Source organism: Aphelocoma coerulescens, chromosome 1 (genome assembly GCF_041296385.1).
Source record: "Aphelocoma coerulescens isolate FSJ_1873_10779 chromosome 1, UR_Acoe_1.0, whole genome shotgun sequence".
NCBI classification, from domain to species: Eukaryota; Metazoa; Chordata; class Aves; order Passeriformes; family Corvidae; genus Aphelocoma; species Aphelocoma coerulescens.
This window is the reverse complement of record NC_091013.1, coordinates 91,640,910-91,664,522: the sequence shown is the minus strand read 5'-3', so window position 1 is coordinate 91,664,522 and position 23,613 is coordinate 91,640,910. Positions and strand designations below refer to the sequence as shown.

Sequence of the window (23,613 nt, the reverse complement as noted above, 5' to 3'; positions counted from 1 at the left end):
CTGGGGAAATGCAAAAAAACAGGTAAAAAATGCAGCAGGTCAGCACTTACAGGGACAGACAAAACCTAACACTCTGTTGGTGAATGCCTGCTTCTAAAAAGCAAGTGTAGGGAATGCAACTGTAAAAATACATAGCCCCATGTCTACAGTGGTATTAGTGGGTACTTGGTTTGTTCTTGTACTTGCTCATTACCAAAAGTAGCCAAGACTCACAGAGCTGGGAGAAAGCTCATTTTCAGGCTTCATAAGGAGAACACTCTTGTCCACTGCACGGAGGGCACACAGGGATCTTGGAGAGGCACGGAGTCGCAGGTGTGTGTCGGAAGCAGGAAGACCATCCTTGGGTGCAAAACTCAATCTCACCTGCAAATCCAAAAGGAAGTTCAAGCATCTACTTTTCCAGACACTGTTGCATCTATTATTCTGACACTTCTAGCCTTGTGAACTGAGCTCTGCTAGTGTCTAATGCATATTCATCTTTGATCAATATAATTAACAAGGATGAGTGATTCTCTTTTTGTTTCTGTCTTGTCCCACTTTTTACTTTTATAGCTTTGTAGCTTATTCTGGTTCATCAATCCTCAGTCAACATCTGGTCAGAACATTTCATGAACCCATTGTGAATTCTGCCTTCATTCTGGATATCTAAACTGAGCTGCTGTCCACAAGACAAACATGGGTTGTGTAAACCATGGCTTGTACTCACTTTATTGGGGAGGCACATTTCAACCTGGAAATCTTCTGAACTGGCGATGACTTCCCCACTGGGTGAAGTGGTGTACACAAGCATTTGTGCCACAGGAGCAATTGCTGTCTCGACAGGGAAGGTCAGCCGAAATGTCCCGTAAGCTAAGAGAGAAAAAGGTTATTCAACATGCAAGAGGTTCCAGTATATGCATTTGTCTTCCCTTGATAAAAAAGTTAAGTTCACTTCCCAGATAAAAAAGGTCAGGTTCACTCATGCTGAATGTTTTTAGTTATGAGGAGCTGGAAAACAGACACATGACTAAAATCTATGGCTGTTGCTGAAGACACCTGCATTCAAGGACTGGTTGTGAATTGACAAATGACATGAGTTTGGAGGGCCTCAATCTGCCTTTGAGAGTCTCCCCATTTAACACCTGGCATAATTTCTTGATGCTCCCAACCCCTTTTTTCCCTCATGCTCCAAGATCTACAGAAAATAGTCGAGGCAAAAAAAAGATAACATGACTGTTGGAAAGGGTGACAGCAGTCAAGGTTGCGGAGTGGCTGAAAGAATAACTTGGCAAGGTTACTGCTAAGCAAGCACTTATCTGGAACACCAAACTACTGCTCCAAGCAGGGTAGAAAATGCCCTTCTGTGCTGGAAAACCCCTTTTATCTGGGCCTGAGCTTTATGTCACAGTCTAGACAAAGTGACAGATCATCCTTTGGCATTAGCCCAGGTGTGACTTTAGTCACTGTTTCTAGTGAGGATACAGAACTTTGTACAGCACACAAGATCTTTTAGTGCCATAATCTGTTTATATCCACTGCAGTGCAGCTCCTTCTCACAGACTTACAAAATGTCTCACTCTGCTCATTTTCAAAAGACATTTAAAGTTGCATCCCAGCCTCAGTTACTGAAATGTGTAATCCTTGGACATTTATGTGAATAAACGTAAATTTATTGATTAGAATATAGGTATGCATGTGTTTGCATGCTTACAAGGCAGGAACAATACCAAAATATATATATAAATTAAGGAATGTGAGAGAGACAAAGAAAAGGAGAGACACTCTTCCTGCTTGTTGTACACGTGAATCTCACAACATTGGTAAGCATTCACAATCAGAATAGGGTAGAGTGGCCATCAGAAAGTGCTGGTTTTAGGAAATGGCCAAAACTTAGGTTTATTTTTGGTTGAATTTTCTAACATTTTCTCATGAAAAAAATAGCACCTGTTGGAACTCAGAGAAAACAAAACTAACCAAAGCCACTTTACCTAAAAAGGTTTTATTTTGAAAATTCAAACATTACATGCAAAGTTTGAATGAAATATTAAATACACTGTTTGAAATGATTTATCTACATCCCCCTGCCCCAAATTATCATCAGAAATACTAAAAAAGCATAGTTCTGCTCACCATCTCCAGGATTCACAGTGAGATCATGGGTGTCAGCTAATATGATTTGTCCCTTGGCCATCACCTGTGTAACAGAGAAATCTTCCTGTAATTGTTGCTACCGGTGTTTGAAAGGCGGGAGAAGGAATGTTCACTGGGTGAACTGTAGGGTGTGAGAAACACCAAGAAGATGCTAAGCAAGTGCCAGGCTGGAATTTACTGGGTCTTTGGAGACAGAAATATTTGCTCCTAGGAGGACCAGTGTTTTCACACTGATCATTCTTACCTTTGCTTTTGTACGTATTACATATATAGATCAGGTTCAAGTCCATTTTGCCTCTAACCACACATAACTTTGGGAGTCATTTGCACGTTTTTAACAATTTGGAACAGGCTGGAGGTCAAAAAACCTCCTCATTCCTCTCTCAGTTGCACTTTGAAACACTATGAAGAAAAATTTCACCAGGATTAGTTTTATAACTGCACAGAGTCGGGACAGAAGACTTCAGGCTGCAAAGAATACGAGTTTGAATAAGGTAGCTGAAGTCAGGCAGTAAGCAATAGCCTAAATGCTTCCTGTAATTTCCTCATTTCTAGAAAAAGATTCCTTTTTCATAGTCAAAAATGCCTTTTATTCAATTACTTTTGATGTGGAATATTTATTCCATAGCACCATATTTGAATCTCAAGTTGAGGGATCCACACCTATAAAAAATGGAAGTTCTTTCACTTTTTGTTTACCTGCTGTATGTGCATATTTAAACCCAATTTTCCCAGGCTGAGATAAACTGAGATAAACAGGTATCTTGTCCTTCCATTAATTCTTAGCAGTCTTCAAAATGAGCACGTAGACCTCTCTAGCACAGGTTTCTATTCTCTCTTTTGAATATCAGCCTAAGACCCCCTGATGTTCTGTACAGTCCACTGGAACTGAAGTGTCTGTTCTGCTGATATTTTTCTTGCTCTCCAAAGCTACCCTCATCTCCTCTGCTAGTGTCACTAAATGGGACAAGCAGAAAAACAAATTTTGGGAGAAAGACATTCTATTTGAATATTCATTTGATGCTTCCTGTTTTCCCTAGAGAAACTGACATGTCATTGTTTGGTCACAGTTCAATTAGTCTCTCTTCTCTGATCCCCCAAATGAACAAATTCATAGTTCTTAAGGCCAGCATGTTATAGTCTGTCCCAATTACTGTGGTCTCCCAAAATTCTGCACACAGAGGACAGAGAAATGAGAAACATTGGGGAAATGTATTTAGATTGCACTGTTGCAGGCCACACTTTCCATTTCAAACCCTCTCCATCATTACTGGCCATCTAGCAGTGCTCTGGTTGCTCATCATGGAACAGAGCTAGAGATGACACAGTACTTTCTGTGGCTGTAGATCAAAGTAACCCCAAATATGTCTTACCAAATAATAAATGACAATTTTCTTCTGCTCCCCTATGGCCTCTGGTGTGAAGATATAGTGCACTTGGACCTCTGTTGAGGAGCCACAACTTAAGGTCTCAGGCTTTGGTTCAATTTTGAGGAAGCTCTTACTGAGGGAGTAAGACCGAGTTACTCTGCGCGTGGCATGCTCATAGGATGGTGTCATCCAGTCACTGTCGTAACAGTTCAGTTCAGGTTTATGATCTGCCTAAGAAAGCAGAATGAAAGGTTGATAGTCAAACGAAATCAGGTAAAAAGTCACATAAAAGTCCACAGAAAAACTCTGGATATGCTCCGTATTTCTCATTCTTAGGAGATTGTGGATAATCTGCAGAAAAGATGCAGAGAAGTGTGGTGATCTGACAAGAAACTTGCCTTATTTTCCAGTTGTCAGAAAAGACTGAGAGCTGATAAGATGGATAGATGTTTCGCCTGTTGAAGGGAGAAGACAGAGGCTTACCCCTGTCTCTGCCACTCACTCGGATTTCCAGGGAGAGTTCTGTGAAGCTGGTAGTGTCTATGGAAAACCAGGACTGCCCCTGCTCATCCGTACTGTAGTTCCCTTTGTATCTGTTTCCACCCACAGTAATCACGATGGTTTCATTGGCAAGTGGCGCATCAGTGCCATCGACCAGCTTCACCTAACAAAGCAATAACAAACTTCAGGTTTTAGACTAGCAACAAAAAACAATTCCCAAGTAATGCATCCTCTTCCCTCTTTTCCTCCTTGCCAGGCAGGATATTTCTTCATAGAAAAGAATAAAAGAAAAGAATGTGGAAATGTGTGAGGTATGCCCTGTGTTGTCAGAGGGAACAACTGAGAAAATTCTCAGCTAAACAACCCAGTCAGCCCATAGAAATTATCTATCAGGATCCTAAGTTCTTCAGTAGTTTTAACTCCCCCAGCCAGCTTCATTTGGGACCTCAACCACTCGAACCATGTAACCTGCACCATGAACATGAAACACCTGAACCATGTAACACCCCACTACTCCATCTGATGGGATTGTGCACTTGTGTGTTTGCTCTGCCATTCATTGCCCACGGTCTCAGAAGTTCCCTACCCTTCCGAAGAGTGGGATCCCTGGTTTGTACACATAGTCCAGCAGGTCAAAGCTGATTCTGCTCATGGTGGATGTGATGCCACAGGAGCCTGTTCCAGTCATCTCGATTCCTGAGACAGAGTGCAGTAAAGAGGGATTATTGATGAATTTCTAGTCATGTTACTCCAGCTTCCTTGTGCTTGCTGGTTCCTCCTTTTATGGCCTGCCATCACTTTGCCTTCTCCATGTGCTACATACCTGTGCCATCTTCTGTGATTTTGCCTTGTACCTCAATGCTCATCTCATATCCCTTGCGTAGGAGCTGAAACACCTTGGTCCTCACCACAACAGAAACACACCCACGAGCATCTGCCTAAGCAAGGGATTGGAGAGAAAATTGAAATTCTGTGAACAAAGTTTGTGCCTTGAGGAATGAGAATAGATACCCCAAACCCAACATGCTTAACTTCTGTTCATGAAATTCCAGACTTATCTTCAAGGGTTGTCTCCAAGACTAGAACTTGAGTTCAGCCTGTTTCCTAGTGTTTCATCCACACATTTTCTGTGTTCTGTGAGGTACCTAACACACAGTTCTCCAAGGCACACACTGGTTTCCTTGTTAACTCCTTCCTGACTTAGTTCTGGTTTTCTTCCTGTTCATTCCATTTTCTTCTCTTTTTCTTGTTGCCCTTTCTCCTGTATTTAACCCATATACAGTACCACCTCCTCTTCTTTGTTCTTCTTTGTCTATACTGCCTTCCTATTTTCTTCTCATCCTTGCTCCCAGTCAGTTCCTCTCACAGTTACGAAATTCTTTCAAAGATCTTTTCTCAGTTTGTGGAACAATTACAAGGACCTCATGGCTGGCAACTGGAGGTCTGTCACTAGTTTCAACAGGGTGAGGTTTTCACTATCAGTTCTGTTTCCAGTTTAATGATCCCTCTCTTAAGAATGCCTTCCTGTGAGATTCCCTGCTTTTCCCTGGAGAGAATGCTGTCTCTGATGCCCTACTATCTCCCAACAGATTTGATCTCTCTTGAGACAACATTGCCCATTAACCTTAAGAAAAAACACTGCATTTTAATCTTGGGACTCACCTGCCTAGTGAATTCTTCACACACAGATTCTGTTTCTTTTCCATAACAACTTGAAGCAGCCTGGGAATATTTCCGGCATACTTGGACATTCACCAAACCAGGAACAGGCTTCCCATAGGTGTATCTAATCACAATGTGTTAAACAATGTATCAAACAATGTATCCGATGAGACAGTCACAATCACACTCAGACACATCTCCTTAAAGACCTCTGTAGGTGATTTCCTAATGCTTCTGAAAGGCTGATTAATCTGATATTTTAATGATTCTAGTGATTACATTTCTAGCATTTCCATAGTGAGATTCTTCCATCATCCATGGAAGAAACATTCATCCTGTTCTAGGTGGGAGGTCTCTGCAGAAAAAGGTTGACTTTAGAAAATTTTTTCAGCCAGGAACATCCTTGTATTACAAAGTGCTCAGGGTTCAATGAAGAAATTGAAAGACAATCAGGTACTCAGAAGGAGCTATTTATGAGTTAGAAATGAGAACACTGGGTTTGCATCACCAATTTAAATGATGTCTGATCTGACATCTTGGAGTATTTGATGGTTCAGTATCAGAAGAGAAGCTCTAACTGATGGAATGTAAAGACAGAAAGAGAAAATGTGAAATAAACTGGGAAGAGAGAGATGCAGATTTGTTTGATGTAATCTTTTAAGGAACACAGGGAAGACCCTTCACTTTGACTCTTCAGGCCAAGCAGCAGGCTCAGGATTGACAGAATGAGTAAGTCTGCACTAGATGCCTGGGAAAAGTTTAAAAACCTTCCCTGAGCTCTTCTTGTGGTCCTCAGCAGAAGGGAAGAGTGAAGGATAAGCAAGAGAGATTTATTGGAGCTCTGTGACTCACAGACCACAGACAGACACTGGAAGCTCGTTGTCCTTAATAGTGATCATCTTTGGCACCTTCACCAGGACCTCGAACCTGGGCAGCACTAGATGGGAGAGAGAAAGCCTGGTGTGAGAGGAGTGAGTGAGAGCTGTGTTCTACACAGCAACCCAAGCATAGAGCCAGGATCATCTTCATATGAACCTCTCTGTGGTCTTCAGTACAGATGTCTACCCTTTTCATAGGTTTTCTCAACCTTCTTTCACCACTACTTGGATTCAAAGGCAATTAAGGAAGTTTGTAGTCCTTACCTCCCCTTATTTGCAGCACAGGCTTATGTGATCCCATTGGCACCAGACAGCTGAGTAGATCCCTCACCTGTGTTAGTTCAGAAGGACACACTGGTCCTGTGTGTCGTGTTCACAAAGCATAACTTGTAGCTAGGACTTGGAGCTGCACATTCACCACCTTTGTAATTTACCACATTGAAATGTCCTGAATCATTGATTCTCTTGGCTGATTCTTACTGTTCTGGAGACCCAGAGTTGCTCTTAGGCTCACCAAGAGGCACCATGGGATATTGTCCTGCATACCCAGAGAGTTCAAGTGAATCTAGCCACAGACTCTCAGGTCTACAGACACCCAAGAAGTTTTATTAGAGAACTGGGAGTTAAAAGCCTCCCTGCAGCAGCATATTTCTCCTTACTCAGTCTCTGCTACCAGTCTCTTTGTAACATTTGTGGATTGTTCTTCAGTCACAAATTTTCTGCCAAACATGTTTTCTAAGCTTTCACAGAAACAAGGAAGAGCAAAAATAGAGAGGACTATGAATAGAGAAAGAGACCTTATGCAGATGATGAGAGAAGTAAAATAGGGTCACCAAAATATTGTCATCTCTTACTTCATATCTAGTGCTGCTTGCAATAAGCTGCTGGACTGAAAAGCAACTGAGACAAAGTCAGCTGAGATTGGTGCCACAAGTCATGCACAGGAATTCTGCCATGTCCTGTGCTCCCAAGAGCACTATGAGCAAATACAAGCTCAGGCAGGTTGCAGAGATGCCATAAAGTCAGCAACCACTTCTGATACTTAGCACTTTCTGCTCAGCCCCTATGAGCCCCATTGCCTGTATATTCAGCCCCTCCCTCCTCCATTTTGGGCCCAGGAAATTCCAAATTGAGTGGTCACAGTAAAAGGCATTACTGTCAAATTCCTCTCCTTACCAAATTCCTCCACACTGAAGGAGTGCTCCACATGGGATGAGAAGCTCTTCTGCACAACTATTTTGTAGGAGCCTTGGATGGGGTCCGAGGTGAGGGGGAAGGAGAGCTGTGTAAAGCCTGTTTCCAGTTCCACTCCTTGCCACTGGTACACACGGTTCCTCTGGGGATCCTGCAGGTGAGGGTAACAGTGTCACAAGAGACAGGAGAGTGCCAGGCACCAAGCTGTGCAGTGCCCAATGTATACACATCCCAGCTGGGAAATGCCTATCTGTAATTATTCAACAATCTGTGAGGTTCTGAAAGCACTAACCTGTCAGTTCTGCAAAACTAGCATGCAAGAAAGCTTTTAAACACTTTTAATGCCTGGGGGTTGTTGCCTCCCCCTCAGCTCTACCTGCAAAGGATGGGGCCAGGAAGCTAGGCAAAACAGACTGGCAAGGTAACAGAAGGGAACAGAATTGACATCAGAAGTAAGTGGAGCACAGGGAGAAAGGAGGGAAGTGTCAGCTTCCTTGACAGGCTTTACAGCCTGCAAAAGATTTTTTTCCAGCACTGCCTTGGAATGAAGACTGCTGAAGTACCAGTACACAATCTGCTGAGGAGTCAAACTCCTGACTTATCTATGGGACTAAGAAATGCACATGTATAAGGGTCCTAAGCTAGTGGTGAGATGGGGGAATGGTGACAGGAAGAGAGGAAAGTATACCCCACATATAGGCATCCAGCTGAGAGCCCTCTCTTATGTCTCCATACTCCTAATCTGGAATGAAGTCTCATCACTACTACATCTGTGTATTGCTCATTATTAACTATCAAGAATTAATCCCCTCAGCCCCAAATTTCTTGTAGAAGTCACTGAAACAGCACAGTAGTGCTGTGTAGTTTGAGGCACCCTTTTCAGGCTCCTCAGCAGGATGGTTAATATTTATAGTCTTTCATTTTCTGCCTGCTCTTTGCATTGTACCTTGGCTGTCACCAAAAGTTTATTTACTTTAGATAGGTGTGTGACTCAAGGTGTGTGACTATGTGCATTTACTTCACTGAGATTTTGTCTCAGGGCTTAGGGAAAATGGGGATGTGAATGACATCTCCCAGATGGAGGTCATCAGTCAGGGGGCAGAAGAGGGGGCCATGTTCCCAAGAAGCCACCTGGGAGGGTGGCACAATCAGTAAAATGCATCCCATGGCTCTGACCAAGTCCTCTCCATAATCAAGTTTCAACCCTGCTGAAAAGCCCACCACTTATTGTGAGGGACACCACTGGGCTTCCTTGGAAGAAAAATTCAAGAAAATGTTTACAGCTGGGCATGTGAACTTGTTGCCATTCCTGTGATGTGTAGGTAAGGCCTGAAAGCCAGTGTGTTTTTCCTCAGAAAGGTGTTCTATTTTTTTTAAATTACATGAGCAATAGGTCAGGATAATAGTTCAGAAGTAGCAGACTCATACTAACTTCTGCCTTTGTGCTTCACTGAGATAAATTAAGGACATTAAGTTGATGTACATTTATTTCTCGAGAAATGCTGACTTTTAGGGTGTCACCTTTCTTCATTCCTGCCACTCTTTCCTTTGGTTCAGTCCAAATTTCATGCAACCATTTGGTAAAACTGCACTGACAGATCTGATCTGGCTGAAAAAAGTACTCTAGAGTAAACCAGTGAATTTTCTGCCACAGGAGTTTCCCACGCTACAAGACTGCCTTGTAGACAGCTGTGAAATCCAAACAAAGGGCAGTGTTGGACTGAGAAGGAGCACTGAGGAAGAGAGAGGGGATGGTGGGGATGAAGGACAAGGCCTACATAAGCTAGCTTAAACAGCATGGACAAACACCATGCTTTACAGGCTAGAGCTGAAAACAGATGGCCTTCCTAGAGTCTGAAAATCTAAGGCTTTCCTGGTATACACACACACACACACACACACACACACACACACACACACACAGGTTATGAAATTATTCAGCTTGTTAGACAAAGACATATTTCTGGAGACAGTGGAGAGGATTATTTGTTTATGCTCCTTTCATGAAATTCCTGTACTCAGTAAAGTATCATCTCATAGAAAGGGAAGGGACCCCATGGGACAGCCCTAGCAAAAGGTAGTTCTGAGATGCTGCCCTTGAGCCTGCTAATCCACGCCACCCACTGTCTTACTCTTCTTTCTCCAACATTCACAGACTGCCAGTGGCCTACCAGCTCTGCAGCGCTTTTCTGGATGTTTGTTGATGGGAAGAGAGAATGACAGCACTCTGAAAGGAGGATAAAAAAAGGGGCACAACCTGGTTTTGGCCTACCTTCTGCCATCTCTGTTGTGATGACTCCTCAGCTCTAGACAGAGATGGAGCAGAATGGAGACAGCAACCCCACACGGCAAGGAACAGTGAAAGGACTGACTAAATAGGACTCATTAATCATGTAAACTGAAATAAAATTTGTGCACACTAATTTCAGGGTCTGTCCATGAGCCCTTATCATTAGTTTTTTCAACAATAAGATATCCCAAATAATGATTGCAAATTTTGGGTTCTCATCTGAGAAAGTGAGTGCTTGAATTATTGAAACATCCTTCCTATTAACTTTAGCCTGCCACTGAAGTTCAACCATTAAAAAACCAACAGACAAAAACAACATTCTTGGGAAGACAGGGGATGTCTACTTACCTATTTTTGTTTCTTAGGTTTTGATAGCTTATTTAACACAGATCTCTAATTTCAACCACACTTGGCAGACAGAAACTCTCAGTTCTGATTGGGAAGAGGAATAAGCCCTTTTGATGACTTCTAGGCAAGTGTAGTTCTGCTCACATCATGGCTTGTAATGGTTAATTAGTTTGTTCCTACAGCACATTCTGTGATTAAAGAATCATTGTTGGAACTTATTTTGATGCGTAACTACGCAGCCTTCCTTTAACCAAAGGGAAAAGGTCACACACCCATGATTTTTCCCTTGCACCTCAGCCTGAAAACACCACTGCTGGAGACTGGTACCTTTGTGCCTGCACATCCTTCTGCAAATAACACTGTAGTTATCCACTCACCTGAATGTAGACAAAGGGAAACTGTGGGGAAAGAGAAAAACAAAATCAGTGTTAGAAAGATTAATCACATGGAAGTAATTTCCAGATTTGGACTGAAGAGCAGAAGAATAAACTTCTAAGAAGTCCTTTGGGTTCTTCCCTTTCTGTACTTGCTCTGTTTCCTTGGTTCTTGATGGCTAAGGAAATATTTTCTACAACATTTTAGAGCCCTGACTTTTTGTCTTACCACAGCATGAAAATGTGATGAAGCATGAGTTTTCAAAGAATTTGTCTGCATGAGGAACTGATTGCCAAATAAAATAGAAAGTGGATTTGCACCCCTGACCAGTTCCATAAAACCAAGTTCTTGTTGCTCTGCTCTTTAAGTGTGGGATTGCACCCACTGCCAGCAACACCTGCACACCTGTCACTACCAATGGAAACTTGTCCCACCCATCTTTTTCAGTAAAGAGATCCCTGCCCACATGCCTAGCCACATACACTCATTTGCAAATCTGGTTTTAAACATCTATATGCTTTTGAAAAGGGGGATGTGTTTCTCAGCCAATAGAGACTGGTGGAGTGTGTCCTAGGACAGAATATGGAACAGGTAAAGCACGGTGTGAGAGAGCATCATATGCTTTAAAGGCTGTCTTCAGTGGTTCTGGATAATGACAACAATGGTGTTAGTTAGGAATTAAATCTCCTGGCTAACAACAAGGAATTAAGGCTCTACCTTCTCATTCAGCGGGTAGAAGTCGGTGTCCAGAGAGATGATCCGAAACTGAACTGAAGGGTGTCACAGAAAAAAAGGAAATTCCACTGTTACATTTGTAGCTGTCACCAGGAAATATCAATGTTTCAATAATTTATAACTCAGATTCATTGCACGGATCAACAGGTTCTGAACCGAGCTCTCTAAGTAATAGAAACAATTACTCCAGGCTCCTTCTCTTGCAGATAGTGAGGGGCAGATAAATTTAGAAGGATAATCAGGTCTTGGCTGAACTGAATTATCTCTTGGGAGTGCTTGTCCTGCTTTGTTGATTCTGGTGCAGCCAAGGGAGACTATACTTTGCAGTCATCCTAGTTTTGTGCCTCTAGTTGAGTAGAAGGAATCAGAGCCTGTGTCTACATGTGGCTGAGATGCTGTGCCTGGAGAATGACGATTAGGAATAATGAAAGTACCATAAACTAGACCTCAGCTGAGAGAAATAGATTTACTGAGTACTTTAGATCCCCCCTTAAATAAATCTGAAAGTCTTAATACAAGTGTGGCACCTCTGGAGAATGGAATCCTTAAGATTTTATGCTGTCAGAGTCAACGCCAGCCCAGTTCCCAGTACCTGTCTGTCCGGGCTTGTAGATGGGTTTGTCTGTCTGGACGAAGACCAAGCTCTCAGAATTCTTGACCAGCACTGACTTGCGGCTCTTGAACTGCAGTGTGTCCCCTGTCACCGTCACGGTGAGAAATGCCACTGCTGTGCTATTGGATTTTGGAAGCTAAGGAGAATGAAGAGGATAACTGCTTTACTGACTCACCCCATTGCACCGAGCTTTGAAGGAAGGAGTGCTAGCTGGGTCAGAAAGCTCCCTAAAGGGACAAAAAAGACCCAGTGCAGGGAGCAAGATAAAACATGATTGCCTTTCTTCATTTATATACTTTTCTTAGAGAAATATTGAATCTTACTTTATTCCACCACATGATTTATCAAAATGAAAATTAACCCACATTCATTAATTAGAGTGTGGAACCTGTTGCTTACATTACTCACCAACCAGCCTTCTGCAGCAAAAAATTGTGAATAAGCTCCAGAAGCAGCCAAATGACTTCATGAACCTCACTGTCTTTAATCATTCCCCCAGTTTCTACAGTTTTCACTCCACATTGGTATTTTTCATCTCAGGCTTATACATATCAAAGAAACATGGGGCACATTCTGTCAAAGTTCCAACATACCTCTCTGAGTCATGCATGTAGAGAAGTATCATGTGGGACACAGAATTTGATAATGAGGGAAAATTAGTCATTATAATACTACCACAGTCTGTTATCCACATTGAATTAATTATTTTGTTTGTCTTAGCTTAGGGATCTCTGATTGTAGTGAGTCTTATTTCTCATTTCTGGACTGTTTGGACCTACTATGTCACATCAATAAAGACAAGAGGCCATCCCACAAGGATGAGATACTCACAGAGAAAGGGATGCAGGTGAACATGTCTTTCTCTGACACCACATCATCAATCAAGCTCCTGTTCTCCCCTAGATGCTCTAGTGTGGCACTGAGAGTCACAGACTCGTTCAGGTGGGTCAGCTGAATGCAGATTTTCTCATGAGAATTTGTGTGTATCAGAAAGGGCACCAGCACCATGTACTGCCTAGAAAGAGAGGGAAGCAAGAAAGACCAGAAACGTGAAACGGTTTTAAGGCAACAGTATTAAGTGAAGGGAAATTAACAAATCAGCATGCCTAATCCATTGCTATCCCTGCGAATTGCAGTGCATATAACGTGAGCATTCATTTTATTTTGGGTTTATACATATTAAATGGTCTAACTAATTAGCCTAAAAGCAGGAAAATGCTCGAAGTAGAAGGAGCAATTTCTATGCTAATAGAGAGTGCTTTACAAAGGATGTTTTGTTTGGCTTCACAGCAGGGAGTAAGGACGGTTTGAAAGGTTTCAGGCTGTTAATTGAATTTTGTATATCCCACAATCTCCTTTTGAGACTCAAAGGCGTTAGCTAAAAACAGTCGAGGAAAAAACCCACCCACTTGTCTGGCTGCTCCAGCCTTTGCCTATCCAGGTTTCCAAATCCTTCACATGCTGAGCAAAGATGTGAGTGCTTGCAGTTGGGGACCTTATTAAGACGAGCACACAAAGGATTTCAGAGTGTAGTGTTTTATTGCAACTCAAGTGTACTTGTGTCTTCAAAGAGCTTTTGACAAAGGTCCCTCACAAGGGACCCTTAAACTAAGCTGCCGTTCAACAAAAGGGATCATTTTACTAGTAAATCAAATTATTAATTCTGTCCTGGATTAACTGGTTAAAAGATAGGACAGAAAGGGTAGGAACCAGTGAAAATCTCCAGAGTTTGTGCTGAGACCCTTGTTCTTCAGTATATTCCTAAATGATCTGGGAAGTAAAATTTTCTCATAATTGTGCAGGGTAAGAAAATTCTAAAAATTGACTTATGTATTTGTGTAAAAATGTTTTTGCATGACAGAACTGAGTAGCAAAAATAGCAAGTGAACTGTTCATAAAGGGAAAATAATAGACGAGCTACTTCTACTCAGACTTGAGCACTGTTGGTCAGTCTTGGAAAATTCTCAATCAGTAATAAGTGATGAACAGACTGTCGGGAAGTGTTCAGAAAGGAACGGAGGACAAATTCAGTTGGGTCCATCCAGAGCTACATTTTTGCCTGGGCCCTGAGCTTTTCGGGGGGTCCTAAAGCTACTGTAGAGGCAGTGGGACCCAGGCAGTACCTGCATTGCCTTCACCATGGGACACTGGGATGAAGTGTAGTGAGGAGCCTGCTGGCAGCTCTGCTCAGCCTATGTTGCTGCAGAAGCTGTGAAAGGAGGGAACTCCAGCCTCCCAGAGAGTGAGTTACAACTTGTGACTGTCTGCTTTCTCCAGTGTTTCCTTTCTTCTACGACCTTCTTACCACAGCTTCAGCCCATGCTGCTTCCCCTAATGTCATTCCTGCTGCCCCTTGTCAGTGGCACTGGCAATGTGACAATAACATCCAGTCTACAGAAAGGACAGCGTGACCTAGTTCGTGGGGAATTTGGCCTCATTTCTCTTCCTGTTCACTGTTCTGCTGAAATTTTGGCCAGCTTGAAGAACTTCCCCTTAGGCTGGCTTCCCTGCCTTTGAAACAAAGATATAAACCATGCTGTTTATAGACCTCTGTTTAGGTGTTTTGGGATGCATTGTTGAAAAGAGACAGATGAATTAAATTACTATGAGCATTTTAAGTAACTTTGGTCACAAAATCCATGTACAGACATTCCAGGACAAAAAGCATCTGGGCTGACAAAAGAGACCTCAGCATGTAATGAGTAGTTCTGAAAAGAGAGGCAGTGACTCTGACAGAGGCATGCATCAAGGAGGAATAGGAGACCCTGGAGATAGTGGCTGAGGCAAAAATGATGAGTTTATCTATACTGAGAAGGTAATACTCTAGCTTAGGGTGGAATAATGTCTGTCTGTGTATTGACTCTCAGGTAGTTACTAGAACAAGCACCCAGCCAAAGAAGGCAGTGAACTTCATCAGCCCAAATCCATACCTGCCAATTCAAGTGTCATTACGACCTCACACTTCTGACCATATGCAGAGTACTCCCAAGCATGTCCACTGCATTGTAAAACAGCTTGCATGCACAACCAGAGTAGGAGAACAATACCTTTGGCTGCATTATTCCAAAATTGTAGAAGTTTAAGTTACAAAGGACCTCTGAATGTCTCAAGCCCACCTTCCCTCCTGGAACAGGACTTTTGCAAAGGACATCATAGATGGAGTTTCTACCATCTCTCTGGGTCACCTGTTCCAGTGCTGCACTAACTTGTTGAATATGTTTTTTTCTAATATGTAATCTGAGCCTAAATTGTGTCTCCTTTCCAGCTGGCCACCTCTGAAACAGAAACAGCAGCAGCCATTTGTGCCCAAAGAAGCGATATCCCTACTTGCATAGGGCACAGTAAGCAAGTCTTGACTGGAAGTTTGTCTTCAGTTCAAGGGTTGTTTCCTTTCTGTGTTGTATACAGCACCTGATCTATCCTGCACCCACAACAAAACCACTACCCTTATGCCACCTAGCAGTTCACTGCTCAGAACTGCCTCCCTACTGCGCTCCTGTCTTCTTTCTGTGCACCCCAACAACATCCCCCCTCTCTCCCATCTCTCTCAGCCTTTCTTCATTCTTCCCTCCCAGAATGGGGCTCAGGTAAGGTGCAAAAAGTAGCCTACAGGAAAGATGGAGAGAGATTATTTACAAGGGACACAGACTATTTACAAGGGACAGGACAAGGGGGAATGGATTCAAACTGAAAGAGAGTAGGTTTAGATTAGACATTAGGGACAAAACTTCTTCACTGTGAGTGTGGTAAGGCACTGGCACAGATTGCCCAGAGAAGCTGTGGCTGCCCCATCCTGAAGTGTTTAAAGCCAGGTTGAATGGAGCTCTGAGCAACCTGGTCTAGAGAAAGGTGTCCCTGTCCATGGCAGGGGGCTTGGAGCTAGATGATCTTGAAGGTCCATTCCAGCCCAGGCCATTCTATGATTCTGTGATTCTGTGCTGCCCACAGGTCTGAACAGTGAACATTCCCTTTCTCCCTGATGTTGAGCAAGGATGAATTAAGATTACTTAATCTTAGTTACATCAGATTACTGTAGGGAGACCAGAGAGCGCTGCCTGACCCCAAAGCAGACTTGGGTGGCTGATTTACCCTAGAAGCACCCAAACAGGGCAGATGAATGAGAGGCTGATGGTACACTGTGAGTCAAAGGTCCTTCAGACTGACCCAGTTAGCACTTCACCTCTGACCACGCAGTAAGTGGCAGCAGTAATGCTGCACCTTCTCTCAGCACTAAGGCAGTGCTCGTGGGCATAAAATTTCTGCAGCAAGCATTACAGGACTCGTGTTGGTGAGAACTGTGCCTCTGCAGCACAGCAAAGACAAAAGCCGAGGTCTGAAGAGGGAGACTGCTCCCACCCAGACTAGAGGCTTCAGAGCAACACTCTCTGGTGGGCAAGGCTGCGGTGGGCACGCCAGACTCTAGCCCGCCTGTGCCATGCCAGGCTGCCCTTCTCCGCGGGGCCACCGGCAGAGTGCGGGCTGCAGCCGTGCTAAAGGGCTGCACAGCCCTGGCGTGGGGTGTCCCGGGAGGGCGCTGGCACCAGCCTCCGTGCCGGAGGAAGAGAATCTAGGTCACAGATCCTCTCTGAGAAAAAGTACATCTGATGCTGCCAAGGGAAACAAACTGGCAGGAGAAAGGGGAACAAACTGGCTTGAAAGCAACAGGAGAACGGGAAGAAGTAACTCAGTGATTGAAACAAGAATATTCCGGGAAAGGTAAGCATGTGGATTCCAGCATCATGCCCACAGCATCACAGGCCCTGAGAGGTTTCTAGGTAGAAACATACTTAGGCAAAGATGCTGTGAGGATCCAGGTCTGGACTATCAGGCAGCTGCAGGGCAGGACTGTGGGCACTGTGGGCAAACTGGGGGGAGGGTAGAAGGATGCCACTGGCAGCGATGGTGGTGGGGAGGGGTCCCAGGGCCCGACAGCCAGGGGATTGCAGGATGGAAGTGGGGAGCGTTGTCAGAGCCGTGCAGGAAACTCAGGGCTTGGTTATTAGTGGGAAGAAAATGGAAGGAAAAAGGGAGCACTTAGACCTCCCTCCCCCCTCCGCACGTGTAGCTTACGGTTCTGTGTTGAGAGGAGTATTTCCAGGAAGGAAGAAGAGAAGAAGGAGGAAGATGTTTGGTTTGCTGGGCAGCTTGTCCTTCCCCATGGTGCAGAGCAGGTCGTGGAGAGCCAAGCAGTGCTGCTGTTTTCCTGCACCTTGTAATTCTCCTCCACTCTGTGCTCTGTCAGCCTCTTTATAGCTGCTCTCTGCAAACAGCCCAGGGGCTGGAGGAGATAAGGGCTGGGGGCCAGGGCCCATCCGGAAACAGGGAGAGGCGGTAAGGAGGAGCTGGAACAGAGGGACAGCATTTGGCCAGAGACTCTGCAAGTGGGGGAAGGGTATTTATTCGGATAATGCTTATTTTAGAAACCTTTGAATGATTCATACCCTGTTTTCCTTAACCCATCAGAAATTCACAGTGTTGGGGATAGGAACTGTGTTCAGCACATGATAATATTCCCTGTGGGCAGCATCCAATCACAGCAATCTGATTTAAATTTCCTCAATATTTCCTTCACAGTTCTTCTTCATCAGCACTTTAAAATATATTATTTTGAGTTGGAATGATTGACACAAAAGATGAAATTAAAAAGTTAATACAGGCCATCATGAATATTGATAAATCTCAGTTGCAGCATGCCTTATCCTGAAAAGTTTCTTCTGAGCAGTACAGTCCTGACTGCTTTGCTTGGCAAAGATGACACAGAAATTTGATGTGTCCTACACCTCCAAGTTTATGACCAAGTAGAAAACACATTTTCCCTTGAAAATAAAGTAGGATATTGAGCTGTGTGATTTTAATGACCTTAACCCAGTTCTGGTATAGTTTCCACTGATTTCTTTTCAGTTTCTGTTCTTTAGCTTTGTAGGTGACTGCCAATTGTCCAAAAACAGAGTGGCTTGCTGGTGACTGCAATTGCAGGAAGAAAAGTTTTCTGTGGTTGGGTGTAAATACTCTTAAGTACTATCACAGCAGAATTTAATGTGGGAATCATTGTCTGCTCCAGAAGTCTTAAGCAATTTTGGAACCTCTGCCACCAAAGGTAAATAGTCCCAAGAAAGACACCTGTTTCTGTAATATGATCCTGTTTGGTCTCATCAAGAACTGTAGCACAACACTCAACCCTCAAGGCCAAAGCCAAGCAATAAAGTGAACTTCACCCTTTGGCTTTGAAGAACATGTGTGAAAAGAAAAAGCTGTGGAAACATTCCTTGAAAACACTGGTATCGTGCCTATGGTGGTCCATGCACTTTCACCTAAGAACTCCTGTCGGAAATGAGCAGCTCTAGCAAAGGAATGTCTCTCCTTAGAACCTACATCAGCTTTGTATGGTGACAGGTGAGAAAAAACTCACTGTAAAACCCAAGACTTATATTAACAACTCCAGTTAACAAAATTGTATTAGCTGTTCAGCTAAAGGCTGAAAAAATACTACAGGAGGAAAAAAAATCAGTATTGTTATTTTAAAGGAAATCCAAATTATGATATTAGCTTTCCCAGCCTGTGAATCTAAAGCAAACGAACCCAAAGCAATTAATTTCATATGACAAAAAAGTAGGACAGGAAAAAGTACTCAGATAAATCAACATAAAAAAGGGTTTGTCATTGTATAGGAGACAAAATACTTCACAGGCTACAGTGAAGGAAAGGTCATTATCAGAAAAACCCCAGACAATGTGAACATTTTACAAGTTGCAACAAGCAGGAACAGGAAGATACACAATGAAATGAAATGAAATGAAATGAAATGAAATGAAATGAAATGAAATGAAATGAAATGAAATACCATAAAACGGCTTCATCAGCTAAACTTCAAATGACACTGAAAATGTCAGCATGAATAAAGATCGTTCACTTTAGTTGCTTGTTGAATAATTTAACCTGCGAGAAGGGCCTGGTGGCAGATGAACTGCCTTTCCCAGACATGGACAGCTGGGCTGTCAAATATAACTCATATTTCTGTGGTGTCATATGAACAAATGAGTAAATTCAGGCATGGCAAAGACATCAATGAATTATTCTCATTTTAATACACTTTGTTGATTAAATTGCAAACCACATTGGTAGCTGAATTTTATAAATGGTGCTGTGACCACATTTTGAGTGATGTAAGGTGGCCATCTGTAGGGTAAGTAGAGGTTTTCTGTTTTTCTTAGCTATATTATAATAAACATCCCTTCTATGTATAAACTTGGTCTTGCCTTAAAAGAAATTTACACAGTGTGTTGCAAAAAAAGCTATAAACAAGGTTGTTTACCCTCAGGCATGAGAAATCTACAGTGTGTCTGTTTGATACTTACAGTACACAGCACACACAGAGTAGGATAAATTGCTGAAATCCCATTATTAAATCCATCTAAGGTAACTAGTGAATGATATCTAATAATTTTAAAATGTGTAAACAGGAAACTGTTTGCATGTTAGCAGATATTTTTGGATATTACAGAGAACTGAAGATAATCCCTGATGTAGTAACAAATGACAAGCCATTTTAATGTATACTTTTGTACTACTCAGAATATTGCCAAGGACGGGGGAAAAAAAGCCAAAAGAGTTACAAATGTGTCTGAGAATAGCACTCAGGACAATCAACTTTTTGAGTCTTATGACTCTTCAGATAAAAATTTACCATATAAAGAAACATATTAAATACATATGGATTTTCTGTTTAGCTTTGGCTGTTAAATTATTGTCTGGGCTCCCTCTGTCTTCAGATGGGGTACAGGTATCTCATGGAGGTCCTTCTGCTGGCCCTGAGGTTATGCTCAAGTCAAGTTCAATGGTGTTAGAGCCAGACTTTCCTCAGAGGTGCACAGTGGCAGGAGCAAAGGCCAAGCTTAGTACAGAGAAACAATGAGCAGATGGAAGGAAAAAGTGTTTCTCCCAAGGGCCATGTAACAATAGAACAGGTACCAACAGGGGCCATGACACATCCATCTCCAGATACCATCCACACTTCATAGCACAAGGCCATGAGTGGAAGTGCCAGTGTAGAAAAAACCCATACTCGTAGTGTGTGGGCATTTCAGAGATTTCTCCCATTTAGAATTAATGTTCACTTAGCTATGAAACAGTAAAACTCCCAATCACTGCCTCCCTCTGGAAGGCTGCTCAAAGAAGGCAGCAGAAGGCTGTGCCAATGCCACCTCCCTGTGGCATGGCCCACGCTGCACCCAGCTGGTGTGACACCCACCTGCTGCAGAGGTGTGCAGGGGCTCTCGCTCTCAGCCCTGTCTCCCAGAGCCTGCTGTCCCAGCTGAGGTGATGAAAGGGAAGGACTTTGTGCTCAGCTCAGTTCCTGACTTGCTGGTTAACATAAAGCAAGGCCATCAGGCCTTCTCTGTGCTACAGCTAAGCCAGATGTTTGGTACCCAAGACATGAGTCTTTTCCCAGTGCAGAGAAGAGCTGTGGCTCAGCTAGTGTGTTTGTCCAGGTTTTTGAGATGGAAGATGCTGCAGGAAAGCCAAACAAGAAAGTCCTAATGGAGTACGAGGCAAGGAAATCAGATATTGTCACATGTAATCCTTTCTCCTGCACCTCTGCTTTGTTCTGTTTCAGTTTGTTAGGTGGGGCAGAGCTGACATTTCAGGCCAGGGGAAGGTGTATGAGCCATGACAGTGTAACACAGCTGGAGAACACACCATTTATCAGGAACCTTTTGAGCACAGTGTCCTGCTACAAAGCCTGTCCCGGGAAGAGGACAAGACCTTGCCCAAGCAGCCATGGCCAACAAAGAGAGAGCCAGCTGTGCATCCCACAGCCAATGTGCAGAACTTCCCAGATGTGCTTTACCTTGGCACAGACCCTGGGGACACACCTTGCCGTGACAGCAAGGACAGCAAGGGGAACCAGTGGGACCTAGAGCTTATCACTGCTAGAGAAGTAGAAAACATCTAGCACAGTTGTGCAATTGCTTCCAGTAATAACCCAGCCTTAGCCTCCCTGTGGGTAGTGAGTCAAAGGGTAGGAGACTGAAAAAATGTGTGAGGTTAGCACTTTAGCAGCATGCACAGGGTCCTGTCAATACCCAGTGGTGATTTTTATTCCCTTCAGCTCTGACTGCCTTGTTCATATGTATCCCCTCTTCTCTCTAGGTTATATAAACAGTGTGACAACATGGGGTCCAGAAGCCCTGCTGAAGCCATGCTCATTAGGCAGATCCTGGTTTGCCCAGCAGGAACAACGATGTGGTGGAACGGAGATCAGTGTGCTGAGCTGCAAGAGTATCAGAAAGGGGAAGAGTGAGACGTTCCCTTGAAAGAGGCTATTAGGTCCTGTATTCAATGTAATGCCTTGCTTTTAGGGTTTTCTTGACCTTACAAGGTTGAGCAGAAGGAAGCTTTCTCTTGCTGTGAGCTACAGGATTAGCTTACACTGTGTTTCTTTTTCACTTGAAAAATTCTCAAGGAAAGTTTTCATTGTTGCTCTGAATAATAAAAAATTCAAACGTAGGAGTGATGTTCCTCAGGAAGTCATTCTCTGATGCTAGACATTTCACAGCCAATGGAACCAGAGGTGTGACCGTGCTTCTGTGTCACCTGACTGATGAATCAGATGGTTGGGGTCACTTGAATGAAGACAAAGCCCTACCTCCCTAACTGTCCACCAGGTACAAATGAACTCAACGAAGAAATAATCAGAGAACAAAGCTGAGTTGTTTCCTCAGAGCAATTTGACATCGTCATTTGTTGACTGAAGTTTCCTCTGACATGTTTCTGGTCTTCTCTGACCATTGAATTAGTTGGCCATTACTCACACTTCATGTTTTAGACAGGTGCTGAGAAGAAGACCTGAACTTCTAAGTCAGACAGGTGATAACCCTAGCTAAGCATTTGAAGGGGCTAAGCAAGAGAATGCCTCTACACGAGAAATCATCTTGAGAGAGAGACCCATTTTTTTCTCTAGACTTTGCATCCTGCTGCCGGCACTGTGGATGAGACTCATTTTCTACTGTAAAAAAGTTTATGTTCACTTTTCAAAGCAGGTATGGTCATTGTAAGTCCTCTTCTTAACTAGGCCATAACATCAGCCCTTTGCAGATCCTGGTGTGTGGACTCCACATGAGCAGCAAAGCAATTCCCATGGTACAAATAAACTCTACAAAAAGTTATTTAACACAAAAGGGAAGTAAGCTTGACAGAGCATTTTAGTCAAAGACACTATGACGTGATTATACTTTGTTAACTCTTTTTTATTAGTAAGAATTGCATTTCAGAACAGCTTTTAATGCACTTCTAGCAGAGCCCTGCATGGACCCATAGGAGATCCAAAAGCTTCAGAGCAGGTACAAGGACACTGGCAGACACCCACAGTGAAGCTGGGAGTTTCCCATTTACTGTAGCGTTGCTGACTCAGTCCAAGGTCCTGCACAAAAATTTCAGCTTTTTTAAACTGAGATGTGCAATACCAAGCACAGTAAACCAGTGCATGTGCCTTTGAGTTGGCAGCAGTACCTCATAGCAGCTCTTGGGCCAGTGAGCCTGATTGTATCACATTTGCACAACACAGTTTGCTTAGTCTGTATGTCTAAAAAATTGCACTAATTCTACCTTTTGGACCTGGAACACTCCCTGGATCCCTGGCACCTCAGGATTATCAGATGACAGAGGAAGAAACGACATTCAGTCTAGTGGGTGTCCCGTGCTTGTTCAGTCCACAATTAAAATAATTGCTTCAGTTTCAGGTGTGTGGCTCAAAACCTAGAACTGAAACACGACACCAAGGTTCTAGACATCTTGGAGGTGTTGGAATGCATTTTAAGAATATTGCTGTTCCCTGTGGGAGTGGAAGCCAGGGAGACATGATCTAGATGTAAAAATCTGGAGCAAGAGTGTGAGCATGGGATATTTATTAGATCTGACTGCAACCAGAAATTATCTGTTTGAGTCAAAGGATAAAGTTGAGTAACAAACATTACATTTTCAGCAAGCAAATGAAGACATTGCAGTGGGAAATGAGCATTTCATGTTTTAATAGTCAGGTTTGGCCTGGCGGGAAGGTAAGGCTCCAAAAGAATGATAAAAATGCACTTTTTTTCCCCCCAGGACCTTGTTTCTTCCCAGGAAACTATGTTTGGCAGAACAGAATAACATATTTGGCCAGACCTGAGGAGATTTTTATGAGTTCCATGTGAGATGCTGAAGCCTTAACTTAATTGGCCTTACATTCCTCAGAAAGATACATACCCTGTATCCACATCCACTCAGTCTGCTCTCCTTTTCAACCTTGTTACTGTAACTATTGATTTCTCTTGCTTTAGTGCAGCCTGATGCTCATGTAAATCAAGTCAGTTGCTACAATCTGGGCTGTGTCAGGAATGCAAAATTCTTGTTCTTTCTTTCCTCCTTTTCCTCCTACTGCCAGTGACGTTTTAATTCTGGAACTTTGTGTGGGGATCAGCACTGTACCCTGAGTTATTGCATACCCCACAACCTCTTTGTCTGTGGAACTTAAGAGAACAT

At 43.1% G+C, this 23,613-nt stretch overlaps 1 protein-coding gene across 1 annotated transcript in view; it reads right to left on the bottom strand.

Moving 5' to 3' along the window:
* Window positions 1-17,278, bottom strand: part of LOC138111415 (alpha-2-macroglobulin-like) — a 36,429-nt gene extending 19,151 nt beyond the window's left edge. The window contains exons 1-15 of the mRNA XM_069017153.1: window positions 17,167-17,278; window positions 12,928-13,111; window positions 12,076-12,232; window positions 11,466-11,518; window positions 10,751-10,771; window positions 7,718-7,886; window positions 6,516-6,600; window positions 5,664-5,787; window positions 4,825-4,939; window positions 4,588-4,697; window positions 4,003-4,164; window positions 3,504-3,731; window positions 2,110-2,173; window positions 707-849; window positions 214-363 (exon numbers count right to left, since the gene is read on the bottom strand). Of these exons, the coding sequence (XP_068873254.1) occupies window positions 214-363; window positions 707-849; window positions 2,110-2,173; window positions 3,504-3,731; window positions 4,003-4,164; window positions 4,588-4,697; window positions 4,825-4,939; window positions 5,664-5,787; window positions 6,516-6,600; window positions 7,718-7,886; window positions 10,751-10,771; window positions 11,466-11,518; window positions 12,076-12,232; window positions 12,928-13,111; window positions 17,167-17,255 (1,854 nt within the window). The 5' untranslated portion in view covers window positions 17,256-17,278. The remainder of the gene's footprint in view (window positions 1-213; window positions 364-706; window positions 850-2,109; window positions 2,174-3,503; window positions 3,732-4,002; window positions 4,165-4,587; window positions 4,698-4,824; window positions 4,940-5,663; window positions 5,788-6,515; window positions 6,601-7,717; window positions 7,887-10,750; window positions 10,772-11,465; window positions 11,519-12,075; window positions 12,233-12,927; window positions 13,112-17,166) is intronic.
* Between the last annotated feature and the right edge of the window lie 6,335 nt (window positions 17,279-23,613).